The sequence below is a fragment of the Lepisma saccharinum genome, chromosome 30 (genome assembly GCF_977018435.1).
Source record: "Lepisma saccharinum chromosome 30, izLepSacc3.1, whole genome shotgun sequence".
NCBI lineage: Eukaryota > Metazoa > Arthropoda > Insecta > Zygentoma > Lepismatidae > Lepisma > Lepisma saccharinum.
In genome coordinates, this window is record NC_139258.1 from 18,577,159 (window position 1) to 18,591,042 (window position 13,884).

General features: G+C 39.6%; 1 protein-coding gene across 1 annotated transcript in view; it reads right to left on the reverse strand.

Moving 5' to 3' along the window:
- Task6 (TWIK-related acid-sensitive K[+] channel 6) overlaps positions 1 to 13,884 on the reverse strand; it is a 507,854-nt gene that overhangs the window by 287,103 nt on the left and 206,867 nt on the right. Inside the window, exon 2 of the mRNA XM_083115200.1 lies at positions 4,199 to 5,101. Coding sequence (XP_082971326.1) covers positions 4,199 to 4,325 — 127 coding nt within the window. The 5' untranslated portion in view covers positions 4,326 to 5,101. The remainder of the gene's footprint in view (positions 1 to 4,198; positions 5,102 to 13,884) is intronic.

Consider the following 13,884-nt stretch of genomic DNA (forward strand, 5'->3'; position numbering starts at 1 on the left):
TTGGGGAAGAGTTCTAGAAAGAGGAAACAGAAAATTAGGAGTAGAATTCCTTCTACGAGTAAAACTAGTGATAGACAGAAATTGAGATAATCATGATAGTTTTAACAAAGACAAAGAAAATGTAGAAGATATTGATAACAAAGGAATACAGCGAGATGAAGCAAATTAAAAGAGAGCCATTACCAAAGAGGTAGTAGAAGGTAAAATGGAAGATGAAAGGAGTGCGTGGCAATGTCATGTATGCACAAAGAAAGAGAGTTGTAGTAGTATATAGAAGAGGTGTGAGGGAAAGAGAAATACATATTGGGTTAAGAAAGAATGACAGTGGACGAGAGAGAAGGAGGAGACTACAGCAAAGAGGAAATGAAGGAAAAAGATGTATTGGATAAATAAAGAATGAGAAGGAATCTAAGAAAAGGAAAATATATTGATTAAATGAAAGAATGACTAAGTGAATGAGAAATTCGGTAATATTGCAGCGAAAATGAATGAAAGGAAAATAATCTTAGATAAGGAGCTATTTCCCAGCATACATTAAAGGGTGCAAAATGTGCCGATACACCCAACAATTCTAAATCATTCATTCAAGAGAAATGAAGCAAAATGAAATTGATCTTGGATAAAGAAAGAAATGACTGAGTGAATGAGATATGGTGAAATAGCATAGCGAAGAGGAATGAAGGAAATATCGATATTGAATATAAGAAAAGATGCTTAATTGAATAAGAGAGAGGGAGAGAGTATAGCAAAGAGAAAATGAAGGAAAAAGAGATATTGGAAATAAACAATGAGAGGGAATGTGGGAATAGGAAAGAGATGTTGGATACAAGAAAGAATGACTGAGTAAATGGGAAAAAGGGAAATATGTAGCAAAGAGGAATGAATGAAAAGGAAAGGGATCTTGGATAAAGAGAGAAGTAATAATTGAAGAGAGGGGTGGAGAATAGTGTATCAAAGAGTAATGAAGGAGAGGTAAGAAGATATTGGATAACATGAAGAATAGGTGAATGAATGACAGAGAAGGAGAAGAGTATAGCAAAGAGGAAAGAGAGATATTGAAGGGGAGTCGGCCTCCGTGGCGGAGTGGTTAGCACAGCGCGCTACAACCCCAGGGGGCCCGGGTTCGAATCCGGGCCTGAGCATGGGTGTTTGTGAGTGTCCCTTCATCAATTTCATCATATCATCACTCATCCTCATCTTTGCGATTAGCAAAAAGTGGCAGAAAAGCTAAGTAAAATAAACTAAATCAATTAATCAATAAAGAAGAGGGAATAAAGAAAATGGAAAGAAATATTGGATTAAAAAGGAATGATTGAGTGAATACGACAGAGGTGTCAGTATAAAGCAAGGATGAAATTAAGGAAAAGTAAAGAGAATTTGGAGGAAAAAAATGGCTGAATGAATGAGAGAGAAGGAGGAAAGTATAGCAAGGAGGAATGAAGATACTGGATAAAGAAAGAACGACTCATTGAATAGGATAAATAGAGATAGAGAGCGCGATACAGTAGTCGCTTCTCTATTCCTCTCAAGCAAGTTCCATCTGTGCAATATCCCTGGCCGCCTGCCTCCAATGCATTGAATTTGTGCGTAGCATTTAACGAAAGCAATTTACCCTACGAGTGTTTGCTCTGGAGCCTGTTTCAACATGGTCATTCCAACTCCACCCCGTCCGCTCCGTTCGTCAGTTGGAAATGCGGCCAGGCTCAGATATCGGCATAACACTGCCCCAACAATTCAGCCGCGACGCCATTGTTGGGCACAAAGGAACTCCGCAAGAGGCTAAATGTGGATTTTACCTTAAAGGTTCCTTAAAGAGAAGAACTAGAAGAATAAAAATATGAAGGTGTGTCCAAGTAAGGAGCTGGATTGCATATCTTTGGTTGTCCGCATGGCTTGGACAGTGCCTTCTTATAATAAGGCCTGCGCAGAAGTTCGTGTTTGCAATGACGTCATCGTGAGTAGGCTCTAAATTCGAATATTATAGCATCACTAGAGTAGTCTATCCCTGTTGTCTCCAGATTTATTCAGGGAATTTTAAAATAAATTTCCATGCAAGTCTGGGATGCTTTAACCCAGTTTAAATAAATTAACAAGAAATCTATATATACAGGGTGGCTCAATAAGTCACTTAACACCCCCAGTACAAGGCCACTGCGACATGGAATTTGAAATTGGCGATGAACAATCGTTATCTGGCCAAGGGGGAACCACATTGACGCCACCCACACGGTCGGCGGCCATCTTGATGTCCGCCATCTTGAATTCAACTTCAGAATTTTAAATAGGAAGGGGGTCGTGCGACATATCAAAATGGGCTAGAATTTCACAAGAAATGCAATGGTGAAGGTTTTTTCGACGTATCGTTAACCAGTAAAAAGTTATGACTGAATTCTTGTACCAATTTGCTCCTTTTCGAGGTGTTCGAAAAATGCCTTAAAATTTGTTTAGCGCTTCGGTAATGCATCGAGATCAAAGTGACGTCTATGGAGAGACGTTCGCATGCCATTGCACATTATTTTAATCGGATACATCCATGAAAAGCTGTGCATTATGAATGGTTGTCGCGAACAATTTATAGTGTGACGCTTCCATTGAATTCAAAGTCCTTCACAGTGACAAGGCTAATGTTTATGTTCATAAGGAAGTTCATAAACAGAATATTCGATGCTTTTTATCTGATAACCCATTTTCGACAGATCAAAGCTGAATGGTTAGAGCTGGTAAGTTAATGGTGTGGCGTGCTGTGTGGAACATGATGATTGGTTAGTCAATTTTCCATCAACGGAACCTTAAATGCTTAGGGCTACTTGGATTTGTTAAATAAACAATTTTTTTCATCCTTGCTTATGGAAGAAGGTACTTTTTACAGAGTTTTTTCAATAGGGAAGAACACCAGAACACTTATGGGAACGTTATGAACCAGTTTTTGTCCAAAGTTAGTTATCAGATGACAAGGGTCACATATTCTGTTTATAAGCCTCCTTATGAACATAAACATTAGCCTTGTCACTGTGAAGGACTTTTAATTCAATGGAAGCGTCACACTGTAAGTTGTTCGCGACAACCATTCATAATGCACAGCTCTTCATGGATGTATCCGATTAAAATAATGTGCAATGGCATGCGAACGTCTCTCCATAGACGTCACTTTGATCTCGATGCATTACCGATGCGCTAAACAAATTTTAAGGCATTTTTCCAACACCTCGAAAAGGAGCAAATTGGTACAAGAATTCAGTCATAACTTTTTACTGGTTAAAGCTACGTCGAAAAAACATTCACCATTGCATTTCTCGTGAAATTCTAGCCCATTTTGATATGTCGCATGACCCCCTTCCCATTTAAAATTCTGAAGTTGAATTCAAGATGGCGGACATCAAGATGGCCGCCGACCGTGTGGGTGGCGTCAATGTGGTTCCCGCTTGGCCTGATAACGATTGGTCATCACCATTTCCATGTTGCGCGCTGCAGTGGCCTTGTACTGGGGGTGTTAAGTGACTTATTGAGCCACCCTGTATATATCAAAAAAGCATTTTTATGTAGGAAGTTCTTTTAAAAATTAAGGAATTTACTTTCATTCCCAAATCCTGACAAGTACTAAAGGAAAAGATCTTCCCCTGATTTGTTCAGGTTTAGGAAGAAACTAGAAAACGAAACAAGAAAGAAAGGAAGAAACAGAACAATAAGAATGAAGTGAGATGAAGAATAGAGAAGAAAAGAAATTAAGATAAAAGATTGAAAGGGAAGAAACAGAAAGAAAGTATATTGAAAAAGCATTGAAAGAAAGAGAAAACAGAGTAAAAAAGAGAGAGAGAGAAACAGGTAAAGACAAAGAGAAAAGAGATACACAGAGAAAAAAGGAGAAAGGGAAAGAGGAAACAGTGGGAAAAGAGGGAGAAAGAAATGTAGAAAGAAAGAAAGAGGGAGAGTAAGATTGTCTCCGTAGGCATGAGCCACTGGCGTGCGCAGAGAGGGGGCTGATGGGGCTACAGCCCTCTGAAATTTCAAGACGATCAACATTTTCAAATAAAAACTGAAAAACTTTGGGAAAACCAGACTGGTAAATGCAAACCTCCCTCCGAAAAGAAATTCTGCATACGCCAGTGAGCATGACCACCTGAAAACATTTTGCCCATCCTAACAAAATTCTTTGGCAATTCCACCACTGATAGCAAAGGCACTTTAGAATTAGACTTACCTTCTAGGGCTTCAAATCGACGCTTTTCAGTTTCGGATTCTAAGGCATCAAAAACTGCTGCTCCAACAAGAAGATAGGTAAACGTGCATACTATTAGCGAGAGAGTCCGGACGTTTTGTTTCTTCATTCTATCACCATGCTGGCTGGTGGCTCGTTATACTACGGCGAAAGCTGTACTTTGTCTCTCAACCGCAGTCAACATTGGCGCCACCCGTCGTGTCAACAATACTGAGGTACTCTTTCGGCAGGGGGGGAGTTAAGAAAATGGAGGGCGCTGACGATGGTTTAGGAAAGGCGGGTTCAATTATTCATTTGTTTCTGAAGAGAGAAAACTTGAAATTACTGTCAAGAGATGGCGCACTGATCGTTTCTTTTCTAAATATATTGTAATTCGACAAAACTACAGGCGAGCTCTCGGTGCAATTTCACACAACGTACCCTATATATAAGGCAAAACTCGATTCTATGTTTTCATGTATGAATGTACGAGAAAAGTATATGAATGGGTCTATGTTCTGTATCTCAATGTATGTAATATCTATATACTGTTGAAGTAGAGAAAAAGCTGAAGATGATCAGATTTTTTTTTCCTAAATGTATGTATAGTATGTAAAAAAAAGTTTGAATGATATATGCGCAAGTGGTATTATCATGTGCCGGGTCTGTATGACGTCACTGTGTGAGAATCGCGTGCCATCCTCGGGATTCGAAGTAGGACCCGACGGCCCGGTTCCTCATGCGCCGAGCGGGCGCTACGGGTCGTTGTAGGTTGGAAGATCAAAGGACTAAGCTGTGAGTTCCTCATACACCTCATGAGGGAGCCGCTTCTGCATAGAAGAATGTGACGTCACTTCCTGATGCACTGTGCAATGAAAGCATGGTGATCTTGCTACCATCCAGTTCCTGCAAGAAGAGAATAAGGTGTGTCAGTAACGGTTGCAGCATGAAAAGTACAGGATGTTTCTAAAGTAGAGGCACATCTTTAAGTGAAAGTACAGGGTGTTTCTAAAATAGTGGCACATCTTTATACGTGAGGGAGGTTTGTCAAAGTCTGAGCCATAATTTATAATACGGGATGTCTTGAAAGTAGAATCGCATCTCTATATAGGGAAGGTTTTTCAAAGATATAATTATAATACTAGATGGAGCACATCTCTAAATAAAAGTGCAGAGTGTTTCTAAAGTAGAGGCATATATTTCAATGAACGTACAGGGTGTTTCTATAATAGTGGCACATCTTTATATATGGGGAGGTTTGTCAAAGTCTGAGCCATAATTTATAATACAGGATGTTTCGAAAGTAGAATCACATCTCTATAGAGCGAAGGTTTATCAAAGTCAAAGTTATAATTCATAACACATGATGTTTCTAAACTAGAAGCACGTCTCTAAATTAAAGTATAGTGTGTTTCTCAAGTAAAGCCACATCTTTATATAGGGGAGGTACAAAATCAGACTCGTAATTTATAATACAGAGTGTTTCTAAAGTAGAGGCACATCTCTAAATAAAAGCACAGGGTATTTCTAAAGTAGAGGTGCATCTTAATACAAGGGAGGTTGATCAAAGTCGGGGCCATAACTTTTAATGCAAAGGAAATTAAACAAACATAGGCTTAGTGATAAGAGTGATTTATTTAAGCACAGCTATGTTTAAGAGCGTGGTAATATTTAATAAAATTTGTTAACACTTGTACTGAACATTCGCTTAAAAACAAACCAAAATGTGCGTAACCAGTTCATTTTGGGTTCATTCTTAGTTTTAGAAACTAAATTCTTCCATTATTCAGTGGCACCTTTGCAATCTTATTTCCGGGAGACTATTTTACTAGTTGTGCAGTTTGACGTTTCTCTATTTGGATAGGAACTAAGGACGTCACCTATTTTGTCTGTACTATGGTGCTTTTCTCCAGCTTTTCCCCCTGTTGTACGTTGCACATTGCACCGCCAGGCTGAAGTGTCGTCGGCAAACTGCAGTAAACGTCGATTTCAGAAGGGGACCCGCCAGGCCATATTGAGGCACGGCGCACAAAGGCCTTGGACTTCTCTTCGTCCTTTCAGTCGGCCGCCACACGATCAATCATTGGATTCTTGGGAAGAGAGGTTTCGATTACCAGATGAAAGGTGTTCCCCCAGAGTTATGCCTTATCGCTCTCTTTCTGTTACACAAGCTGAGAGAGAAAGGGGTTGCGAAGAGAAGGGGTAATAATGAATGGTACAAAGAAAGAAGAGGTGGGGGTCAATAATTAAGGGAGAGAGAAATGAAGAAGAAAACAAGAAACACAGAGAGAAAGAGAGAGAAGAAAGAATAGAAACATGAAATGAGTGACAATATCACAGAAACTTGAAATGTGTATTTACGAAGGCAGTGTTCTACTTTCAATAGATGTGGAAAACATAGATAAACAGAATAGATGTCGAAAACAAAGAGAAACACAATAGATATGGGCAACAAAGAGAAACATAATAGATGTGGATAACAAAGGTAAACAGAATAGATATGGAAAACAAAGACAAACAGAAAAGATGTGGAAATCAAAGAGAAACAGAATAGATGTGCAAAAAAGAGAAAGCGAATAGATATGGAGAACAAAGAGAAACAGAATAGTTGTGGAAATCAAAAAGAAACAGAATAGATATGGGCAAAAAGGGAAACAGAATAGATGTGGAAAACAAAGAGAAAGCGAATAGATATGGAAAACAAAGAGAAACAGATTGGATGTGGAAAACAAAGAGAAACAGAATAGATGTGGAAAACAAAGGGAAACAGAATAGATGTGGAAAACAAAGAGAAACCGAATAGATATGGAAAACAAAGAGAAACAGAATAGATATGGGCAACAAAGAGAAACAGAATAGGTGTGCAACACAAAGAGAAACAGAAAAGTTGTGCAACACAAAGAGAAACAGAAGAGATGTGGAAATCAAAGAGAAACATAATAGATGTGGTAAACAAAGAGAAACCGAATAGATATGGAAAACAAAGAAAAACAGAAAAGATGGGGAAAATAAAGAGAAACAGAATTGATATAGACAACAAAGGTAAACAGGATGTGTAAAACAAAGAGAAACAGAAGAGATGTGGAAATCAAAGAGAAACAGAAGAGATGTGGAAATCAAAGAGAAACAGAAGAGATGTGGAAAACAAATAGAAACAGAGAATGCGAAGAAGCAAGAGGAGAAGGAGAGAAAATAGCTGAAGAGAAAAATATATTCCACTTGTTCAACGACGCCGGTGAGTTCTCATTTGTCTAGCTAGAGAGAAGTGTCGCATCTTAACTGTACTATTGATTGATTGATTGATTGAATTGGTTTATTTTACTTTGCTGTTGTGTCACTTTTGGTTAATCGCGAATATGAGGATGAGTCATCATATGATGCAAATTAGCGTCATAGCGCGCTGTGCTAAACAATCCGAAAGAGAGAATGAAAGAAAAAGGAAGAATGTGAAGTTTTAAACAAGGGCGATTGAGCAAAAAAGACAGTGAAATGAGAAGAGATGAGGGATGGAGAAAGAAGGCAGAAAGAGAACGAAAGTAGCAAGAATGAGAGCGTATAAACTAAAGGGAGAGAGAGAAAGAGAGCAATGAATGCATAGAAAGGGAGTAAAACAAAGACATAAATGAAAAAGAAAGAAGGAGAACGATAGGTAAACAGAATATAGAGTAGGAGCGTATAAACAAAGTGAGGACAGAGATGAGTAAAACAAATAAAGAAATAAGGCACAAAGAGGCTGATAGAAAGAGAGAAAGTGAAAAGTGAAAGGATACAAATAAGGGAGAAAGATAAATAGAAACAGAAATAGTAAGAGGAAGAGTAAAGACGAATAAAGGAATGAAGGAAAGAGATAAAAAGGACGATTGGGAAATATAAAACCAGGAGGAGTGAGAAATGAAGACAGAGATTGCCAGTATGAGAAGATATGACTTAAACGAATTAAGAAATGAGGGATGTGACGCCACAGGATTACCATGTAATGGTAGTTGCCCAATCACTGTGCTTTCTGGGGTTATGAGATTCTCCTTTATGCTGAGCTTTCTTAGGACATGATGTAGAAAAAATTAAAACATAATGCCTTAACTTTACCAAAGTTTATCGTCATTTTTCCTTAATTAAGATCACTCTCAGCAATATACACAAACACAATTACAATACAATTAACCTTTCTCTGATAAATTATTCTATAACTCATATACCACATCTTTTTTTACAGATTCAACAAAGGATTGGACGGTTCTAGATAACTCTCGATACCGGAAATTTCTTTCGCTTCCGGTATTGTGTTTAATCAATATACAGCCAAAACAATAGATTCAAAAACAACAGAAAGAACAATATTATAAGAAACAAATAAAACATACACTTGTTTAAAATAAAGAAGGCAGGACTATGAGAGAAATACAAAAGAAACAAGAAAGAAGAAACAAAGAAGATAGAGAAATTAGACAGAGTTAGCCAATAAGAGAAAAATGGCAAAAAAGTGAAAGAGGAAGACACAAGAAGAACGAGCAAATTGGAAAGAGAGAAGAGGACAAGTGGGGAAGAGGGATATGGGAAGAGAACTTCGTGAAGCGGATTTCGGTAGCTGGTTGACAAGAAAATCTCCAATCCGCCCTTTTCTTAGAGCGACCAACATCCGTCCCCAGGGCTTCGCGCAAATCAAATCTTGACTCAACAAACAACAGTAAAACTCTGTGGCGTCGGGAAGAAGGAAGAATCCGCGGATGAATGGGACAAACGAGTAAAGAGAACACGTTTATAAGAACAGAAAGAAGATAACTAGTGGGATAAAACGACGAATGGAAAACTTAGTGACGTAAAGGGTTTTTAAAACAAAGTTTGAGATCGTTCTAATGTTGCTGTACTGCAGGAATGCAGAAATACGCTTCAGTTGGACTTACGGTATACTTCAGAGTACGGCGTACTTGTACCGGGTAACCACAATTAAAGTTGCCCTACACAGAGCTCTGTGGAGCCCTTCCGAACCAACGAATTCCGATGAAACTTGATATAGAGGCTACGGAGACATTGTGGAAGCGAATGCTGAAAAAATGTGTTCCAATTTTCACCACCAGGTGCAAATGTGGCGCTTAAAATTACGTTCTCCTACTCAGAACCCTCTGGAGACCGGTCGAAGAAACGGATTGAGGTGAAACTTGATATAGAGGCCACGGAGACAATGGGGAAGCGAATGTGATGAAAAACGAGTAGTTCAAATCTTCACCACCAAGGGGAAATGTGGCGCTTAAAACTAAATTTCCCCTACTCAGAGCCCTCTGGAACACGGTCGAAGCAACGGATCGTGCTGATACTTGATATAGAGGCTATAGAGACCATGGGGAAGCGAATAATAGTGAAACAAAATAGTTCAAATGTTCACCACCAGGTGCAAATGTGACGCTTAAAATTAAGTTCTCCTACTCAGAGCCCTCTGAAGACCGTTCGAAGAAACGGATTGCGGTGAAACTTTATATAGAGGCTGTGGAGACCATGGGGAGGTAAATGCTGGTAAAAATAAATAGTTCAAATTTTTACCACAAGGTGCAAATGTGGCGCTAAAGTAACAACAACCAGTAATTTGAGCTCATGTCGTTACAACAGTGTTCAGTATGCGACCCATCAACGCGAACGACCCTTTCGAAGCATAAGACAGTGTGATCAATGGGCGCACGAAGCATTTCGCAAGATTTTGTTCACAGCGCCACATTTGCACCTGGTGGTAAAAATTGGAACTTATGTTTTCTTTCATCATCATTTGCTTTCTTATGGTCTCCATAACCTCTGTAATAAGTTTCAGCGCAGTCCATTGTTTGGAAGGGCAATAAAGGGCTCTTAGTAGGGCAAATTTATTGTGCCACCCGGTAGCAGAGATGCATGATCAGACCTCGATTATTTTCGATCTGTTCAAAAGACGAATCGATAGATGGCGCTCTTATTCACGTGATATTTAAAATTGAATTTGTCTCTTATGGTCATACCAATCAAGAAATGCGTCAGCAAGACAAAGATATACATTTCAGTTGAAATAAAAGATCTAACAACAGCCTACAGTGATATAGAATGTCCAAATGTATTTATTGGTAAATGCGTATTCATTGTATAGAATACGTCGTAACGATCAAATTAAATGAAGTAGAGAAAAAGTGTCGAAGATGAACGAGATTTAACAATCATCTCCTCGATTGTCCTTATTCTACAGGGTGTCCAAAAAATTAAGAAACAGAAATTTGGAATGTACCAACTTTTGTACAAAAAGCGATAGTGGTAGGATTGCGTATTAACTTTGTTTACGTAAATATCATTGAAACATTAAACAAGAAAATCATGCTGTACATGAACGTTCAGTATGCGCAAGGAAGTTTCCCATGACGAGATTTAGATTTATTCCTTTCATGTGCGAGCCATAGGCTATACGCACTACAAAGGTAAAAGGTAAAGGTAAAGTGTTCCCCTGTGCATAGCACCACGCCATGAAGGCGTATAGGGGGTGTGGGGGTAACGCCCCACACTTTCTTGATCCGGTCGTGAGTGGGGGTGATGTGATCAGCATCACGCCCCTGACCGCCTTTACCCCCCAGGGTTTCCCCCAGGTACCCATGTTATTCGACGCTGGGTGGGCGCCGGGGCCGCTTCCACCGTTAGAAAAGTTCCCGGATTTGAAACGGCCGGGGATCGAACCCGGGACCTTGAGCATGGTAGTCAGACGCGTTACCGACTGAGCCACCGCGGCCACTCATACGCACTACATCACATTTGAATTTTTCTTCTACAATACATATATACAGGGTGTCTCAAAAGTAATAGCCCAAACTGACACAGGTGAAAGTACACGATAATAGAAGCAAAAAAGTCTCGGTAAACATCGATCTGCAAACGAGCCGTTTTCTAGAGAATCGCAAATGTGTGATTACAAGGTCTTAACGGCTTTTTTTTTCTTGCAACTTCGCCTTCTATCGACTTCGTTGTTACTGCCCATTCTCATCGAATCATCATCAGTTCATCACCTCTTAAACATCCTTTCTGTAGTAAAGAAATAATAAATATATTTGAACCATCCCTGAAACGAGAGAAAAACATTTTTGGACGACTGAAGCAGGTACGGTACAAGGTCCTTTAACCGTAACTTGTCTGGAAGGTCGCGCTGTAAGTTGCTACTTTCTCTTGTTTTGAAGCTTTCAGCATGGTGTATACGACCAGACAGCACGCGCCTGCAAAGATCTCAAGTCAGATAAGGAGGTGCCGCGCATATTCATTAAATATTTAATTAAAATTGAAGTTAATTAATTAATTTGGATCACATTTATACGCCATTTTTTTCGTTTTTAGGTCCTTTTTGACTTTTTAGGTCTTTTTATAGGTCTTTTTTTGGCAATTTATAGGTCTTCAACTTCCGAGCCCTACTTATGAACCAACCCTCGTACATCCGGTTTTTTTTTTGTCTCCTTCTCTCACATGCTTCATTTCCCTCTATGTGTCCTCTCGCTCTCTGCCTGGCGCCGGTAAAGAAATCGCATCTATGGGACAAATTGAAATCACACCATGTCCTTTGAAAACACAAGACACCCTCATTGCTACCATAAACACGAATTCCAAACCCCTTTTTTTCTTTCTATTTTTTTAGCTTTTCAGCACATACTCAGTTTCATTATCTTTAGGGAGCAATTCCTCCTCGAGCCCCTTTCCTCCGCTGCTAATCACGGCAGGTGCCTGTGACAAGTGGCTCAAGGTTGCCGCCGAGAGACGGTTGCCATGGCAACGGCCGTTTGACGAATGGGCTCGTTCACCTTCCTTGCCCGAGCCGCAAATACTATTCAGCGGCGACGTCCATGCATGAAAGGAGTCGCCGAAATTCGGCACCTTGGACGGCGAATGGCCGAGAGCATGGTGGGAAGTGTCTTCTTCTTCTTTCTTTTCAAAAAGTGAGGGCTTATAAACAGAGCGTGGTTGCGTCCGTTTTGTTCTGAGCCAGCATGGTATGGCTCCGTCAGTTCATTCATCCCATTTAAATATCATAATTAGACCTCGGATTTTACGTTTTTAACCTATTTTTTTTCCTTTACAGGTATGTAAGAAATAATACGTTATGTCAGCGTTTCGTTAAAAAACGCAACGACTGATGAAGTCTTATAGTACCTAAAAAAACTATTTTGCTTGTTAGAACCTATTTTAGGATTATGCACCTAAATGAAGCCATTTTTTAGGTTTTTATATATTTTTAAGGGTTTTACAGGATTTTTATGTCACACAGAGACATTTGCTTTGTTTGGTCACGAGAACATTCAATGACGAACGTGTTTGAAACGTACCCTCTGTCGATTTCCCTTCCTCAAAGTCCATGGTGATTTTTCAAAGCTATAAACAAAGCAAAATGTCTGGTGCTACTGTTACCTGTACAATCCAAAGTGGTCTGATCTGTGTGGTCTTGCTCGCTTTCGCGTCACTTTGGTGCTTTGTGGCATTCACGTCTTGTAATTCAGCATTGAAGGTTGCACCACTGATTATGTTGTTGTTGAATGATTATTTTCAGCATATAAGATGATCCTCACAGACAAAATTGCGGAGTTTGACTGTGGATAACATGAGAAACGATTGTTGCCTAACTATACGGCGAAGAGTGGATTTTAATAGCAAATTTCCAATGGTAAGTTCTGCCTTCGCCGTAGGGTTAGGCAACACACATAACGTTATGCTAGGTAGTGCGTATTTCAGGATATGGGTGTCCCATTTTCATTACCGGTGACTACACCTAATCAGCATTTTAAAGGAATTTTGAACTATTTTAAGTTTTCTTCAACCTACTTCAGGACTTTTCGAGCCTAACTTAAGATTTTTAGGACCTATTCTAGGATTTTTAGAACCTGTTGCAGGAACCTATAAATTCGAGGTCTAATCATAAGATAAGTTCATTTGGCACCAAGGGACTCCCTGATGGCCAAGTGGTAACGATGTCGCCTTCTAATCAAATGTTTCCCTTTGAGTTTGAGTTTATGTCCACTTTATGCACAGTAAGTCTAATCGGGACACAGTTTCAAAGTAGGATCGAACCACTATATGCTTCCACCGGGTATCGAACCACTGTGCCATCAGGGGCACTTGTAGAGGAGAAGGTCTAAATATGGGCGAAGGTTTAAATATGAGTTTTGGAGTTATCAGCGCTTCTAGGTGCTGCAGCCTGGCAGAGGCTATTGGAACTGTTTATCTGTCAAGGACAAAGGTTAAGTGGTGGTTAGTTTCGGCCTTGGACGCTGTTATAGAATTGCGACCTCCGAAAACTTTTTGCAAGTATGTTTTAACTCAGCGTTTTCTGAAACTCGGACACTGGACATGGATGATATTTGTGAGCGTCTCCTCATTACTCATTCGCGATTAGCCAAAAGTGGAAGAAATGCGAAGTAAAATAAACTTAATCTAATCGCATATAAATTGGGCTTAAAAAAATTCTCCCCCCCCCCCTCTCTCTCTCTCTCTCCGAGTGTGTGTGTGAGTGCGCGCGCGTGCACGCCTGCATCTCTAATATTGCCATATTACGATTTAACGCAAATATGTGAGTTTTAAGTCCACTTTATGCACAGAAAGGCTCATCATGATTTGGTCTACAGTTTAAAGTTCGATCCGAACCAATATGATCTCTTGATCACAAGACAACGACGTTACCACTACGCCATCGGGAAGGTTTTCACACAAATATA